We start from the raw sequence: 17,467 nt of genomic DNA on the forward strand, positions 1-17,467 counted from the left end.
GAATCCTGCATTGCTGTGGCTCTGGTGTAGGCCAGCAGCTACAGCTTGGGAACCTCCCATATGCCATGGGAGCAGCCCTAGAAAAGGCAAACAGACAAAAAAGAAAAAAAAAAGTTGAAAGGCAGGGGAGGAGGAATGTGGCAGCAAAGGCACATGGAACGTGTGTTGTGTCCTGACTGCTATTGTGTTTTCGTAGATAATAACGTTCTCAAGGGGCCTTGAGGTCAGAGTAGCTCTGATTTGCCTTTTTCCCTGTGTTGATAGTTGCACCAATGGTGGAAAAGCAGTTATGGTAAAACTCAACTGAGCGTGGATCGGGGCAGTATTGTCACCATCGCACACTTGGCCTTTTTCTTTCTTTTTTCAGGGCTGCCCCTGTGGCATATGGAGGTTGGAGGCTAGGGGTGGAACCAGAGCTAGCTGCTGGCCTACACCACAGCTCATGGCAACACTTGTTTCCTTAACCCACAAGCAAGGCCAGGGATTGAACCCGCATCCTCATGGATATCAGTCGGGTTGTTTCCACTGCGCCACAACAGGAACTCCATCATCCCACACTTTAAAGCCGCTTTCACTGAAGGGTGGCTTTGCAGCAGGTTACTGTCATTTGATCTCAGCTCCTGAGTACACGGCTTTCCAGGTCTCTGACCCAGTTAAGTGTGTAAATGGCTCAAAGTCCTTGTCTTCTCAGCAGCACCTGATAGAATTTGTGCATAGCTCAGTACACAGGTATCTTCCAGTGTCATGGAAAATGTCACAGTCTCACATGTGGGTAAAAAGATCTGCGTGTGAGATGGACCAATGTAGAGAAGGAAAGCGTAGTGAGTGGAACGACCTCCTGTTGAGTTTTGCGATAGATTAAAAAGAATGGAATGTCTGCGGTTTGGTGGAAGGCAGTACATCCGCTTCTCGCAACTGCTGTGTGTGCCAGCGTGGCTGGAGTCTCAGCATGCTTCAGCTAAAGCCACGTGTGTCGACTGCGTTAGGAGGTGTGAGACTCCACTGCCCTCTGTTAAGACAGACACTGAGGAGATTCGCAAGGGTGGAAAACAGTGCCCCTCTTTGTTTTGGAAAATACAGAAAATCATTATTTACATTAATGTGCAGCATGTTTTTTTTTTCCTTCCTGTTTTGGCCGCCCTTCAGCGTATGGAGTTATCAGGCCAGGGATTAGATCTGAGCTGCCGTTGAGACCACTACTGCGGCAGTACCGGTTCCTTGAGCTGGCTATGCCAGGGCTGGGATCAAACCTGTGTCCTGGCACTGCGGAGACCGCCACTGATCCCTTTGCACCACAGCGGGAACTCCTAATTTAAAGTAGATACTTGCTTTAAGTTGTTAACACATTGAATGCCAGTGAGTGTAACCAACATAAACCAGCTGGAGAGGATCCTCAGGGAGCTTTTAGTGTACAGGGCCCCTGAGATCAAAGCAGTTGGGAACAGCAGTGTGAGCACCTTCAATCTTCATGATAATCCTGGCCATTGTCCAATAGTTTGCACCATTCACCCTTTGAAATAAGTTCAAGTTCATAGAGTACATAGTTTGAACATAAGCGCTGGAAATCCACTTGCCAGGACTGGTCATACTTATGCATGATCTTGATGCCTGTTTCAAAGATGACAGAAGCCGATGGTGTGAACTCCCGGTCTGTGCTCCCACCTGTGGTCCCCACAGCCCATCCGTGTCCCTTCCTTGGAGGCAGGATTTTGAAGCCGCCCCCCACCGCAGGGTTGAGTCTGGTCCCGCAGTCGTTCAGTCACACACTAACCTTGGTGCTGCTGTGAAGGGACTCCGATGGAACGAAGTACCAGCCGGCCGACCTTGGAGATGACCGTGGCCAGGGTCATTCCAGGAGAAGGGAGGCAATGCAGGACGGCGTGCGGGCACGGAGACGGGCTCTGGGGACTGAGGGCAGCCGAGGCTGGCAGGAAGGAGCAGGGACCTGGCTCCTCAACTGCAGGGGACAACTGCCCGGAACGGCCATACAGTGGCCCTTGAACAACGCAGGGGTCAGGGCCGCCAACCGTCTGTGTGGTTGAAAATCCTGGAATAATTTACAGCCAGTCCTCCGTATACATGACCCCCATACGCTCGGTTCTGAATCTGGGGGTTCAACCCGAGGATCCTGTAGGGCTGTGGCGTTCACTACTGGGAAGTAACTGCGTATATGTGGACCGCCGTTCAAACCTGCTCAAGGGACAAGTGTACGTGGAAGCGGGTTCTTCCCAGAGCCTCGTGAAGGGAGCCTAGCCCGCCAACCCCTTCCTGTGGCCTCCTAAGACCCAGGGCAGAGAAACCAGCTAAGCCACAACTGTGGGTAATAAATGTCTTTGAACCACCAAGTTTGCGATCATTTGTCACAGCGGAACTGAGAAACACACTGTCTTGCCTCACGTGTGTGGGTGTGTGAGAAAGAGATTGGGGTGCGGGGGATCCCCCTGCCCAAGATGGTCTCCCCCGAGTGCCCTGAGATCCCTCTCTCGAGCTGCCTCAGCTCCGCATCCGGGGTAATCCTGAGCAGCCCTCGCCCACCAGGAGGACGCACGTCCTGGTCCTAGTGGTCGGTGGGGCCAGGTGGTGAGCTCAGACCAGTCGGCAAGAGAAGCAGCATCTCCAGGCCGGAGCACTGGCCCACCTGTGCAGGGCCCTCTGGAGTGCTCTCCCCCAGGCTCAGCAAGGGCGCTGTTCCAGGGCAGTGGCTCCAGCCTGTCCCCTAGAGGTGACGGTGACTGGAGCCCCGCCCCCAGCAGCCGTGGCACTGAACAGGATCGAGTCAGAGCCCCAGCCTGACAGAAACTCTCGCTGCATCCTGATCCCTTGGTGCCTCCCACCAAGTTCTACTGCCACCACCAGCCCTCCGCTACCCCTGCAGTGCTCTGCAATGGAGTCTGTCCACACCCACCCTGGACTGTAACCTTTTATGTTTTGTTTTTTTGGTTTTTGGTTTTTTCTTTTTAGGGCCACACCTGCGGCAGCATATGGAGGTTCCCAGGCTAAGGGTAGGATCAGCTACAGCTGCCGGCCTATACCACAGGAACACGGAATCCAAGCCGTGTCTGTGACCTACACCATAGCTCACACCATCACCAGTTCCTTAACCCACTGAATGAGGCCAGGGATCAAACCCACAACTTCATGGTTCCCAGTTGGATTTGCTTCCACTGCACGACGGGAACTCCTTTTTTCTTTTTACATTCACACCTGCAGCATATAGATGTTCCCAGCTACAGCTGCCGGCCTACACCACAGCTCATGGCAATGCCAGATCCTTAACCCACTCTGGGAGGCCAGGGATCAAGCCCACAACCTCATGGATACTAATCAGGTTCTTAACAACTGAGCCACAACAGGAACTCCTATTTTCATCTTCCCAACTTTCCTGAAAGTTCCGTCTCATCTTGCACCCCTGGCTCCTCCACCTCACCCCCCACCCACCTCCCCTGAGGTTGACATACACTCAGAAGCAGCTACAACTGGGCCCCCACCATTACCCAGAAGCAAAGTGCACTAGTGACATGCCCACATGGCACAGTTCATTCTGCCCAACTACAAAATAATGTCCTTTTCTTCATTTTGAAGATTTCATCTTGAGGATAACTGAGACGTTGGGTAAGTTCTCCAAAGACCCAGGAGCTCAACCTCCAGGAGCCTGGACACTCGGAACTCTGCCCTCCACCTCCCACGTCCTCTCCTCATCCCCCCCCCCCCCCCCCGACACACGTACACCCCGCCCACTCGGGCCACGGCAGCCTCCCAGGGGTCCATGAGGCCTAGCTGCGCGCCAGGCCCCACTTCCCCCCGGGCCAGGCCTGAGTCAAGCTCTGATCAGTGGCCACAAACCACCTTCGAAGAATGCTCACTTGGCCTCCTTCAAGAAACCAGCGGGGGGCTTCTGGGGAGTTCCTCCCTAACAGAAACAGAGGAACTAGAAGAGAGCCTAGCCCCTCTTCCTGCGTGGCTGGTGTTTTGTGAGGCCAAGGCCTAGAGCCGTGTCCAGGGAGGGGAGGGCCCTGAAGGCCAGGCACCTATGACGTCCTGGCATCAGTAAGACCTAACCGACTGCCAACCCATGGAAGCGTGCTCAGGAGAGGGTCCAATGTTATTCTCTTAGACACTAGTTACTGGTTGGGCTTTCTGCTGTTTGCAGCCCCGGAAAACCTGATATTCCAGGCTGGACCAAAACCACACTCAGCTCCCTACAGCCCTGCTTCTCTTCCGGTTTTCCCGTCCCTGGAGCATCTCTAAGGGAATTCAGTCACTTTGTCCCCCCAGCTCTCTTCTAAATGCTCTGGGGGAGGGGGGGTTCCCACTGTGGCTCAGTGGGTTGAGAACACAGCTAGGATCCATGAGGATGCAGGTTCGCTCCCTGGCCCTGTTCAGTGAGTTAAGGATCTGGCGTAGCTGTGGTAGTTGTGACTGTGGTGTAGGCCAGCAGCTGCAGCTCTGATTAGGGAACCCTAGCCTGGGAAGCGCCATATGCCTCGAGTGTGGCCCTAAAAAGAAAAACGTTCTGCTCCCTGTCCCCACGGGGGCCAGGCCCACAGCGTGACCCTCCAGCTCCCCTGCTCCCTCCACCTCCAGAGGGGCCCCTCCCGGGCCTCCCACTGCTCTCCCAAGAAGAACTAGAACCAGGCCCCCTCCCCTGACCCGGCACTGGAAGAAGGGGGCTCTCTGAGGCGGCAGAGATCTCCTGCTCCCCATCTTCCAGAAGACACATATCCTGACCACCTTCCCGAAGCCCCAGCACTGACAAGAAATGGCCTCCAGTTGGCCAGGCACAGTGGGCGGCAAGCCCACCCTCAACGCAGGACCCAAGCAGCCCCTCCCGTATCACCACCCGGAGGAGGGAGCCTCCTGCAGGGCCCGGGCCTGGGTGGGGAGACCAAGCATCGTGTCCGCAGACCCCGAGGGGCCAGTGGGAGAGACCACTTACCAGTCTAGGGTGAGGAGGGGGCGAAGTGAAATTCTCCAGGCTGCAACTGAGGAAGCCGAGCCACGGCTGTCACATGAGGTGGGGGTAGGGGGATAACAGGATTCACAAGAGTCAACAGGATGCAGCTGGAGGATGCTAAGTGGCTTCAGCAGAACAGACCTGAATGGCCATTGCGGTTCCCACTGGCTGCCCATGGCTACTGAGAGCTTGACTCCTCGAGGGCTACTGAGGAGCAAGGCTTTAGTTTGATCTAACTTTGATTAAAATCTAAAAACTGGGATTTCCCTAATGGTTCGGTAGGTTAAGGATCTGACGTTGTCACTGCTGTGGCTTGGGTTCGATTCCCAGCCCAGGAACTTCTACATGCCTCAGGCCCAGCCAAAAAATAGAAAAATAAAAAGCCAAGGTTTTTTTTTTTTTTTTTTTTTTTTTTAAAAAAAAGGGAGTTCCCGTCGTGGCGCAGTGGTTAACGAATCCGACTAGGAACCATGAGGTTGCGGGTTCGGTCCCTGCCCTTGCTCAGTGGGTTAAGGATCCGGCGTTGCCGTGAGCTGTGGTGTAGGTTGCAGACGAGGCTCGGATCCCACGTTGCTGTGGCTCTGGCGTAGGCCAGTGGCTACAGCTCCGATTAGACCCCTAGCCTGGGAACCTCCATATGCCGAGGGAGCAGCCCAAGAAATAGCAACAACAACAACAACAAAAGACAAAAGACAAAAGAGAAAAACAAAAAAAAATCTAAAAACTGAACCTTTATTCTTTTTTTCTTTCTCTTTTTTTATGGCTACATATAGAAATTCCTGGGCTGGGGTGGAATCAGAGCTGCAGCTGCCAGCCTACACCACAGCCGCAGCCAACACCAGATCCGAGCCTTATCTGCAATCTACACCACAGCTTGCAGCAACGCCAGATCTTCAACCCACTGAGGGAGGCCAGAGATCGAACCTGCATCCTCGTGGACACTACGCTGGGTTATTAACCCACTGAGCCACAACGGGAACTCCTGAAACTTTACTCATGACACCACCCGAACAGAGGAGAGAATTTTGATACAGGCCCAGCCTGGGGCCCTGAAAATATCAGTGTTTGAAAAAATACACTGCCCAGGGGACAGCTGGATGGCAACTCTCATCCATCGTGTTTTATTAGCTTTCCAAAAAGCCACAAATTCAAAAACTCAAAAATCAAATTTATTAGCTTGATATAATTAGGTCAATGGAACCCTATTTTAATCCCAATATTTCTCATAATGCAATATAGGAACATGACAAATTCATCCATATTAAGACAGATAAATGTCTAATTAGGGTGGCCTTATTCTGCTGAGTTTACATTTCATGCTTTTCACAGTTTTGCCTAATTAGCCATTTTAAAAGGATGGGCGCAATTCAAGGCCAGGAAGGCCATAGCCGAGCTGTCAGCTGGTCCCCAGATAGTCCTGAGTTTTTACGAAGAGTTAGAATATATACCATTCAAATCCTTCAGGTACTGACCTGTTGGTAATTTTTTTTTATTTAGGCACATGTGAAAAATTAAGGTATTTCATACATTACAATTTTTCCACTGAATTTGTGTTTCCGATGATGTAATGAATTCCAGGATTCCTTGATTTATTTTCTGTCAGGTGAAAATGAAATCAAATGATCTAAGGATTTCAAAGTCAATTTCCGGATGAGAGCTTTTCTGGAGAAGTCTGCACTCGGCTGGGGCTACAGGTACTTGTGCAGCCACTCGAGTAAATTCCTTCTGGCCTCGTCAATGTAGGGCTTGTCCTCAGGCGAACAGTCTTCTCTCTTGCGGTGCACAAACCCATGCGTTTGCCCAGAAAACGTTTTGATCTGATATTGCACTTTGCAGTGTTCTTTCAACTTCTGAGTCAGCAGAGAGACCTGGTGTGCAAAAGACTTCATGAGGATGTGATTTTAACCCTCGAGCAATAGTTTCCACTCTCCATGTCTTCCTTGAATGCTTATCAAAGAGCTGGAACATCAGGAGTTCCCGTCGTGGCTCATCGGTTAACGAACCCAACTAGTATCCATGAGGACATGGGTTTGATCCCTGGCCTTGCTCAGTGGGTTGGGGATCTGGTGCTGCCATGAGCTGTGGTGTAGGTGGCAGACTCGGCTCAGACCCTGAGTTGCTGTGGGTGTGGCATAGGCCAGCAGCTATAGCTCTGATTCGGTGCTTAGCCTGGGAAACTCCATATGCTGCAGGTGTGGCCCTAAAAAGACAAAAAAAAAAAGCGCTGGAACAACAGTGCTTTAAATTCAGTTTCATAGCTATAATGAACTTTTCACCTTTAATTCTGTCATGGACACAGTCCTTACCTCTGGCAAAAGAGAGAATTCAGAGCAATATAAAAATGATACATCAGTTATTTGAAATTGTATTAATGTGTATATATTATTCAACATACACTTTAATCTACTCAAATATCGAATAGTCAATGTATTCAATATGTAATTCAATAGATGTTGTTTGAAAGTTCTATGAATATAATGTATTGGTTATAAATAACAATAGTAATTTCTTCTTTTCCTTTTTTTTTTTTTTGCTTTTTAGGGCCACACCCACGGCATATGGAAGTTCCCAGGCTAGGGGTTGAATCCGAGCTACAGCTGCCTGCCTACGCCACAGCCTTGCCAAATCTGAGCTGCTTCTCAACATACACCACAGCTCACGGCAATGCCGGATCCTTAACCCACTGAGTGAGGCCAGGGATCAAACCTGCATCCTCATGGATCCTGGTCGGGTTTGTTAACCGCTGAGCCATGAAGGGAACTCCCAACAAGAGTAATTTCTAAATGATTGCTTTTGAACCACAGCTTCCTTTTGCTTTTTCCCTATCAACGTACTAGAGTTAACCAAGCTGTGTCTTTAAGGACAGAGACCTTATGATAACTCATGGGTTACACATGGGTTGGGGGGAGAGGAGGCAGGGAGGCAGGGAGGCAGGGTCTGCTTCTATGCCCAGCAACCAGCTATGGCGGGAGTACTTTGGGGGTTACTTTCTCATCAAATAAAACCCACCTTTAAGACTTTAATGTTGATAAAGAACAGACTTGCGGTTGCCAAGGAGGAGGAGGAAGGGAGTGGGATGGACGGGGAGCTTGGAGTTAGTAGATGCAAACTATTACATTTAGAATGGATAAGCATGGAGTTCCCGTCGTGGCGCAGTGGTGAACGAATCCGACTAGGAACCATGAGGTTGTGGGTTCGATCCCTGGCCTCTCTCAGTGGGTTAAGGATCTGGTGTTGCCGTGAGCTGTGGTGTAGGTCGCAGAGGCCGCTCGGATCCTGTGTGGCTGTGGCTGTGGCGTAGGCCAGCAGCTACAGCTCCGATTAGACCCCTAGTCTGGGAACCTCCATACACTGCGGGTATGGCCCTAGAAAAGGCAAAAAGACAAAGGAAAAAAAAATAGAATGGATAAGCAATGAGGTCCTCGCTATAGCACAGGGAACAATGTCCAATCCCTTGTGAAGACAACATGAGAAAAAGAATGCAGCTATATGTGCGACTGGGTCACTTAGCTGGTACAGCAGAAATTGACACAATATTGTAAATCAACCATACCTTAAATAAAAAATTTTTCTTTAATAACGAATAATGAGGTATAGAACAGGGAACTGTATCCAACCTCCTGGGATAGACCATGATGAAAAATGATATAAAAAAGAATGTGTAGGAGTTCCCGTCGTGGCGCAGTGGTGAACGAATCCGACTAGGAACCATGAGGTTGTGGGTTCGGTCCCTGCCCTTGCTCAGTGGGTTAACGATCCGGTGTTGCTGTGAGCTGTGGTGTAGGTTGCAGACGTGGCTCGGATCCCGCATTGCTGTGGCTCTGGCGTAGGCCGGTGGCTACAACTCTGATTCGACCGCTAGCCTGGGAACCTCCATATGCCGAGGGAGCGGCCCAAGACATTGCAAAAAAAAAAAAAAAAAAAAAAGACAAAAGAGAATGTGTATATCTGCAATATCAAATACAAAGACTGAGTATGTATGACTGAGTTACTTTGCTGTACAGCAGAAATTGGAACATTGTTCATCAACTATATTTTTTAAAAAGCCTTCAATGTTGAAAACTATTTGGGGAGTTTTTGATGTGGCGCAGCAGGTTAAGGATCTGGCACTGTCTCTGTGACCCCATGGGTTTGATCCCTACACAGTGAATTCAAAGGATCAGGAATTACTGCAGCTCTGGTATAGGTCACAGCTGCAGCTGGGACTCAGTCCCTGGCCCGGGAACCTCTACATGCCTCAGGTGGGCCTCCCAAAAAAGAGAAAAATATTAGGAACAACAAATGAATCCTGGAGTTGCCTTGGTGGCTCAGCGGTTAATGAACCCAACAAGGATCCATGAGGATGCAGGTTCGATCCCTGACCTTGATCAGGGGGTTAAGGATCCGGCGTTGCGGTGAGCTGTGGTGTATACATTGCTGATGCAGCTCAGATTTGGCATTGCTGCGGCTGTGGTGCAGGCCGGCAGCTATAGCTCCGATTCGACCCTTAGCCTGGGAAGCCTCCATAGGCCTCGGGTGCAGCCGTAAAAAGACCAAAAAAAAGAAAGAAAAAAAGAAATGAGTCCTTTAGGGCGTTTTCCCGGAAACGTCAAGTCATGTTATTAAACATCGAGACAAGGAGAAGAAAGACACCAACGTACCTGCTCAAGAGGAATCACTGCATCATTTTCAGCAAAAATGAACAAGGTGGGGTTCTTTAAATCATACACATCTTCGGCGTCCCTGATGATGCCTGGAGAATGGGGACAGGGACACAAGGTATGACTCCCAAACACGTGCAGCAGAAAACAGCCGGAGTTTGATTTCTCAGCATAAAACATATGCTTTGGGGGCCCTGTTTCCTTCCGTTGTAGACATGCCATGGAAGTGGCCTGGCCTATAAAACTGGGGTGGTTTAGAAGGTTATTGATTCGAATCTCCCTCCTCTCCACCTCACCCGCCAGGAATCAGGCCATGCAATGATGGCTTTGACCTTGCTTGGCAGGTCAAGACAGGGTGCAGCCTGAACAAGCTCCCTCTTGGAAGGTGCTTTCGTTTACCAAGAGGTGATAACTTTCAAATCTGGACGATCTGACCAGCACTGAGGGGTTTTTTTTTGGTCTTTTTTTTTTGCCTTTTTTGTCTTTTCTAGGGTTGCTCCCGCGGCATATGAAGGTTCCCAGGCTAGGAGTCGAATCGGAGCTGTAGCCGCCAGCCTACGCCACAGCCACAGCAAATGCCCGAACCGAGCCACTGAGATCCTACACCACAGGTCACAGCAACGCTGGATCCTTAAGCCACTGAGCCAGGCGAGGGATCGAATCCGAGTCTTCATGGATATGAGTCAGGTTCTTTAACCACTGAGCCAAGAAAGGAACTCAGCATTTTAGGGATCATTTAGTCCAAAGCATATTCAGCCTTGAGGATTCAGACAACTGTTGGGTGTGCCCAGTTCTGTGGGAAAATAAGTAAAAGTTTGAAATCCACTGTCATTTTGAGATGAAAGGTGTGCTAAAGATGAGATTATTCTGGCACTTGTTAAGACAGTAAGAAAGATGTTCTGGGGGGACGGGGGGCGGTGGGGGTGCGTTGCAGTTGGGGAGAAGACCACACTCAACCCCAAATACAAAGACAAGTGGAGATTTACAGATTTACGACCAAGGAGCAGGGTGGGGGCCGATGGATGGAAAATCGCTGAGGAACCATCAGGGTGTGGAGGTTCTGGCCAGATGACTTCACAGGGCTTTGCTGAAGGCAGGCCAGGGCGGGACATTTGATCACATATCAAGGGTGGGGGATTCCCACTAAACTGACCTCCCCAGGGGCTGAGGACAGAGTCCAAGGTTCCTGCGACCTACCCAGAAAGAGGACTCACGGAGAAGCCTGCCTCAAGCATGGTCACGGAGAATCCTAGTCCATGGGGAGAAGAAATCGTTTTCCATTTCCCGCTGCCAGTACAACAAAGCGAAGTAACCCGTAGGGCCTCGCCTTAGCTGTAACTCCTTTCTAGAAGGCAGGCAGCCACAGGAAAGGTGGACACGCTCCCTGCCCTATTCTGTTCAGGCCACATCAAGGGACTGGACAGCAGTTTGAAGCTCAGGGGCTGAGCGCCCGGCCCAGCTCTGCCGCCGTGCACTGCACAGCTGCTGCCACGAGGGGGCGCAAGCGAGCGGGCCACGTAGGAGCCCTTTTTGCTAACTGACATAAAGGTGCCTCTGCCTGAGCCCAGAACCCCATTGTGCAGCTGGTCCCTTATGATTTCCTCTGTGTAAGTAAATAGTTAAAAGGTTTGCTGTTGTCGTTGTTGTTTTTAATGCTACAAGTAAGTGAAAGTACCAGAGTGAGGATCCATTAAACCAGATAAGAATCATGCATTAGTATCACTGTGGGACATACTATCATGAATTAAAGCCAAGGTCAAATGCTGCTGTATCATAACTTGGTTTGTCTGGCTGAAATGTTTATGGAACTACTTTCATTTTCGAGTGGGTTTTCCCTTTCTTTCCCTCTTTACTGTGTTGTGTGTGTGTGCACACATGCATGAGTGCTTGAGAATAACTCGTATCTTGGAAAAAATCTTTTCATAGCTGTTGCTCATAAAAATATTGCTCCGTATTAGCCATTATCACAAAGAGAAATGTTATCCCCTTCATCCTAGGTGAAGAAAGTGAGACCTCGGGTTAGGGAATTTTCCCAGGTTCCCTGTGGAACCTCTGCCTCTACCTTTATTTTAAAAATCAATTCCGGAGTTCCTATCGTGGCGCAGTGGTTAACGAATCCGACTAGGAACCATGAGGTTGCGGGTTTGGTCCCTGCCCTTGCTCAGTGGGTTAACGATCCGGCATTGCTGTGAGCTGTGGTGTAGGTCACAGACGCAGCTCGGATCCCCCGTTGCTGTGGCTCTGGCGTAAGCCAGTGGCTACAGCTCCGATCCGACCCCTAGCCTGGGAACTTCCATATGCCACGGGAGCGGCCCAAAGAAATAGCAAAAAAAAAGACAAATAAATAAATAAATAAAAATTAAAAATTAAAAAAAAAATAAAAATCAATTCCTACGGAGTTCCCATCATGGCTCAGTGGTTAGCCAATCCGACTAGGAACCATGAGGTTGCAGGTTCAATCCCTGGCCTTGCTCAGTGGGTTAAGGATCCAGCATTGCCGTGAGCTGTGGTGTAGGTCGCTGATGCGGCTCGGATCCCACGTTGCTGTGGCTGTGGTGTAGGCCATTGGCTACAGCTCTGATTAGACCCCTAGCCTGGGAACCTCCATATGCCAGAGGTTCGGCCCTAGAAAAGACAAAAAAAAAAAAAAAAGTCAATTCCTAATTGCACAACACTGTAAATCGACTGACTATAATTAAATATTTCTTAAAAATAAAAATAAAGGAGTTCCCATTGTGGCACAGTGGAAACGAATCTGACTAGTAACCATGAGGTTGGGGGTTTAATCCCTGGCCTCGGTCAGTAAGTCAAGGATCCGGTGTTGCTGTGACCTGTGGTGTAGGTCACAGATGTGGCTTGGATCCTGTGTGGCTGTAGCTGTGGCACAGGCCGGCAGCTGTAGCTCCATTCAACCCCTAGCCTGGGAACCTTCATATGCCACAAGTGCGGCCCTAAAAAGCAAAAAGTAAAACAAAAATGAAAAGTAAAACCAATTCCTTAAGGTGGGTCATCTCTGCACAATCAGTTTTTGTGTTCCACCCAGGACCTTAAGCTTGGAAAGAGGCTCGTGGCCATTGTCACTCAATCCCTCCTCCAGTTTTCATTGTGGAAAATGCACAAGCAGATTTACCGTAGACAGACACCCCCGCCCTGAACTCTGGGTATTTCAGCATCAGGTGATGCACAGCAACTCCTCCCCAGCAGAATCCCACGATGCCAATTCTCGTGGCGTGACACTGTTGTTTCATATACCTCAAGACGGCATCAACCTCTCTAGAACAGAAAGAAAAGTTATTCCAGAATCAAGAGCTGGAGTTCCCATTGCGGAGCAGTGGTAATGCACCTGACTAGCATCAATGAGGATGCGAGATCGATTCCTTGCCTCACTCAGTGGGTTAAGGATCAGGCGTTGCTGAGAGATGTGGTATAGGTTGCATTGCTGTGTCTGTGTCTGTGGCATAGGCCAGCAGCTGTAGCCCCATTCGACCCCAAGCCTGGGAATCTCCATATGCCACAGGTGAGACCCTAAAAGGCAAAAAAACAAAAAACAAAAAACAAAAAAACCCAAAGAAAATCAAGAAGCATTCTGTAGCACCTTGACAGCGCACTGGGCAGCAAGTGCCAACGGTGACAGGGCCTCCTCAGCAGCTGTCCCATGAGGCTCGGAGATTCCTACCTTCAGAGCTCTGTCCCCACCGTGTCCTGCCCAGGTGACAGTGACAGGTGACATATCTCCCCTGCAGGTTCCCCTGCCAAGCCCAGGTTCCTTCAACCACCTGACAGGGCTGCACAAAGCATACCTGGAGAAACAGCCCTCCCCAGCCTCAGGATAAAGGCCAAAGGCCACGGCATGGCTGTAGGACCTGATCCTAAGATCTGCCCCAGCAAGCAGCCCTGTCTCCTCTCCGTCCCCTCAAAGGGGACCAGCCACTACCAGGCAGCTGTCCACTTGGCACAGTCACTCTGCCTGCCTAACACCCTAACTCTGCATCCCCTGTCCCTTCTCCTACCCAAAGAGCAGGGCGGCATTTGGAAAGCCACCAGGACGATGCAAGCCACGAGGGGACCAAGAACAGTGGCCCTGTCTCACAAATGGTTCATTTGCAAAGTGGTTATTTGGAACTCAGAAAGCTTTTTCAACCAGAAGCAAGATGCCAAATGGAGCTAGGACTGCAAGGCTGGCCCAGAAGTCCTGTTTCACCTGAGAAGGAAGAGATGCTGTTTGCAATTTTTAAGAAAAACAGAAAAAGCAATTCTATCGCATTTTCTTGCAATCATAAGACATCTTTGAGCACATTTAAACATGTGCATCATACATTCTGTGTGCAAATAGTTATTTTCATAATCTCAGAAGAGTGGTAATTAAGTAATTCTGCAAAACACAATAGAATAAGCAATAGTTTTTGTCATTTTGGCTTTCCAATTTTTCCCAAAGGCTTTGCTTTTAAGACTAACCGCCTTAATTGGAAGGGACAAGAAGGATGAGGGCATTTCTATAAAAAGTCTTTCAAAGACTCGAGTGAACCTATCTTTGCTTTTGTTGCAGAGTCTGGGCCCCACTTTTCTGGGAACACCAGGATTTAGCTTTGGATGAACCATCCTTCCCCATGCTTGGTCCATATACTTTAGGGGGCTTGGTTCTAGGAGTAGAGTATGTGGCTCAGGCCTGGCCAATCAGAGCATGACACTCTGGCCATGATGACTGGTTCAAGGATAGACCTGTGACCCGGTCATAACGATCAGGACAAAATGAGAATTTTGCTGGGTTTCTGGAGCTGCTGCAGCCATCTTGCCACCCAGAGGCAAACACTGCCTGAGAATGGGGCTAGCATCAGACAAGACAACTGAGAGATGTTGAGAGGTCAAATCCTGGGGATACCTCTGGGCTACAGACCAACTTTTGCTTAAAGACAGAAACTACCTCTTTTCAGTTCCAGAAGTCAATAAATCCCATGACTGCTTAAGCAGTAAGCACAAAAAAAAAGGAGTTTTTCAAACAAAAGACACCTGACACAAGGACTTCAGTCTATTTTTCCAAGTTAGTATTTCCATTTGTCTCATTTTGATTTAAAAGGTGTGGCTCTCAAAAAAATAAAATAAAATAAAATAAATAAAACATGTGGCTCTCCTCATCCCTGGTGGAGGGGGACCACAGGCTGCTCGAATCTTTCCCAGAAATGACCACCCTGATTTGTGTTGCAAATGGAAAGGCGGCCACACAAGGCTTTTCCTCCAAACATCCTAACCACTCCCCCCTGCCACATGTATCTCCCCTGCAGGTTCCCCTGCCAAGCCCAGGTTCCTTCAACCACCTGACAGGCAAAGCTGAAGTTCACATTCACATGACAGGTTCTCTGGTTCCCTTGTATTTCTACTTCTAATTTATTCTTGACTTCTTGCCTTATTTTGCCTCTCTTGGGCTTGCAGCTTGAGTGTCTGGGAGGGAGGCATGGAAATGGATAAGCATGCAGGATGCTGGGTCCCCACGAATCCCAGAGGCAACCCTGGGGACGGGGAGGAGGAGGCAGGACAGAGAAGCAGAGCTGGGGTGCGGTCTCCACAAAAGCTTCTCACAGCTCCTGGGGGAACTCGGAGCTGGGGTGGCCCTTGAGGGTTCCCAACCAGGGGTGAAGGAGCCGGGCCACCGTACCCCTACACTGAGACTCCCCGGGATGGGACAGACTTAAGACAAGCCGGGCCGCCATACCCTTGCATCCTAGGGACAATGCCAAAGAGGGCCACTGGCTCTGGTCTCCCGCCAACCCTGAGGTTACACAGAGTCCCAGGTGCTCGGCAAGCCGGAAGCACCCAGGGCTGCTTGGAGCATCTCTCTGGACTGAGGAACTGCACAGAGACCCTGGCCTGAGCCAAAAGCACTGCTGCTCTGCACAAGACCCAGAGAGAAGATGGCCAGGACACAAGAGAGTCGGGTCCCCAGAGAGTATGGAGAGTGAGGCGGGCCGAGGAGCCAGGGAGCCACACCGAGCAGGAGCAGAGGCCCCCATGGGCTGTGAGCAGAGGTCTGCCCGGGGTCCGGCAGCCCAGAAGCCAGAGGGCCATCAGCCCGGAGTCTACCCTGGAGGAGCAGAGTTCCAGGGACCAAGTGGCCATGGGCAGGGGGCCACGTTACCGGCACCTGCCCCAGCCTCGGCTTGGGGAGCAGCTTATCAAACACCTGAGGCTCACAGGTGAGGTGGGACAAAGTCAGAGGATGGGAGAGAAGTGTCTGAGTTAGGGTTAGGGTATCAGGGGAGTTAGGGGCTGGTATCAGGGGAACCCTTTGTCCTGGGCTCAGGTTTTCCTGCTCAGGAAAACCTCTTTCCTGATTCCTCATTCCTGCCTCTTTCCCACTCCATCCTAATCCTCCAGATAAAGAAGAGGGGATCTGGGAGTTCTCGCTGTGGCTCAGTGTAACAAACCCGACTAGTATTCATGAGGACTTGGGTTCAATCCCTGGCCCTGCTAAGCGGGTTAAGAATCTAGCATTGCTGTGAGCTGCAGTGTACACTGAAGACGCGGCTCGGATCTGGCACTGCAGTGAGCTGTGGTGTGGTGTAGCTTGGATCTCCAATTGCTGTGGCTGTGGCGTAGGCCAGCAGCTGCAGCTCTGATTCAACCCCCAGCCTGGGAACCTCCATATGCCACAGGTGCGGCCCTAAAAAACAAAAACAAAAACAAAAGAGGGGATCTGAGTGGCAGCTGAGTGTCGCCTTGCTTCTGGACTGGGTGAAGCCAATTTAACAAAGGCTGCCATCCTGTGGGATCCCCGCTTTTCTTCCCACTGCTTCTCGGACCCTGTCAAGACAGCAGTCCTGGTCTGCTGGGGCTGCTCTAAAGACCCAAAGTTTCCCTGGAGGAGGGGTGGCCCTTGGGGCCTTGGATTAAAAGCCTCCGCTCCAATCAGCTGAGCACAAGTAGGCCCTTTTCTCTAGTCTCTCTGCTTGTTTCAACTGGTTCTCAGCCAGGAGGAGAGAATAGTGATCTCTGAACCCCCAGAGCCCAACTGTCAAGGAAAATCAGGCCCAAAGAACGTTCCAGAGAGAGAGGAAAGCAAGCTTGCTGGCCAGCAGGGTGCTTGCTGGTTGCTAACCTTCCACTGTGTAAACTGTGCTACATGAAACCGGTTCCTTTTGTGCCTCAGGAAGGGCTCTGTTGGCTGTGGCCTCTGAGGTTCATTGATGGGGAAGGGGGGAGATGGGGGGGGGGGATCTGAATGATGATCCCAGACCCTCCTCTGTCCCCTCAGTCCTCCACTCCCCGGCAGCCCTGGGGGCGCCAGGAACACAGCCACACCGGCTGGTAAAGTCCTCGTAACTCACCTGTTGATCTTTCTGGCATCTCTCGTCTTCAACCACTCAGGGAAGGTGGACCAGTCCCCAGAGGGGTGCCACGGCTCCTGTCCTACAAAGAAGTCTGGAACGATGGTTCTGGAAAAAAGGGACATTCGGCGAGTGTAGCGTCAGAGCTGCGGGGACTCCGTATTTGCTCACATTCATTAAGAAACGTGCCAGGTTGCTGGTTCCAGACCACGGGAGAAGAAAAGTAGTGGCCTCAAGGGCCAATTGTGATCGCAGCAAAGACGCCAACTGGTTCCAGGCCAGAATATCTCAGATTTCACAAAGCCAAGGTGCCCGGGCGCTGGCAGCCTGCCCAGAGCCCAGCCCACCTGGCGTGCCAAGGCCTTGGCTGGGCACATGCCCCTTAGATGTGATGCCCCAGGACAAAGGCTCCCGGCAGCAGCACTGGGGAGGGCCTGGGCGGACAGAGCTCCCTTCCTGCCCCTGAGACCTATGCCTCTCCGCTGGCCTTTCGTGTCAGCCTCAGGCCAGGAGGGCACACTTGGTGAGTGATCCAGTCACCGTGACCAAGCGCT

The 17,467-nt window shown here is 50.8% G+C and overlaps 1 protein-coding gene across 1 annotated transcript in view; it reads right to left on the reverse strand.

Moving 5' to 3' along the window:
- Positions 1 to 6,101: 6,101 nt before the first annotated feature.
- Positions 6,102 to 17,467, reverse strand: part of CMBL (carboxymethylenebutenolidase homolog) — a 34,130-nt gene continuing 22,764 nt past the window's right edge. Inside the window, exons 3-6 of the mRNA XM_047769834.1 lie at positions 16,914 to 17,021; positions 12,725 to 12,867; positions 9,595 to 9,686; positions 6,102 to 6,822 (exon numbers count right to left, since the gene is read on the reverse strand). Of these exons, the coding sequence (XP_047625790.1) occupies positions 6,643 to 6,822; positions 9,595 to 9,686; positions 12,725 to 12,867; positions 16,914 to 17,021 (523 nt within the window). The 3' untranslated portion in view covers positions 6,102 to 6,642. The remainder of the gene's footprint in view (positions 6,823 to 9,594; positions 9,687 to 12,724; positions 12,868 to 16,913; positions 17,022 to 17,467) is intronic.

Source organism: Phacochoerus africanus, chromosome 1 (genome assembly GCF_016906955.1).
Source record: "Phacochoerus africanus isolate WHEZ1 chromosome 1, ROS_Pafr_v1, whole genome shotgun sequence".
NCBI classification, from domain to species: Eukaryota; Metazoa; Chordata; class Mammalia; order Artiodactyla; family Suidae; genus Phacochoerus; species Phacochoerus africanus.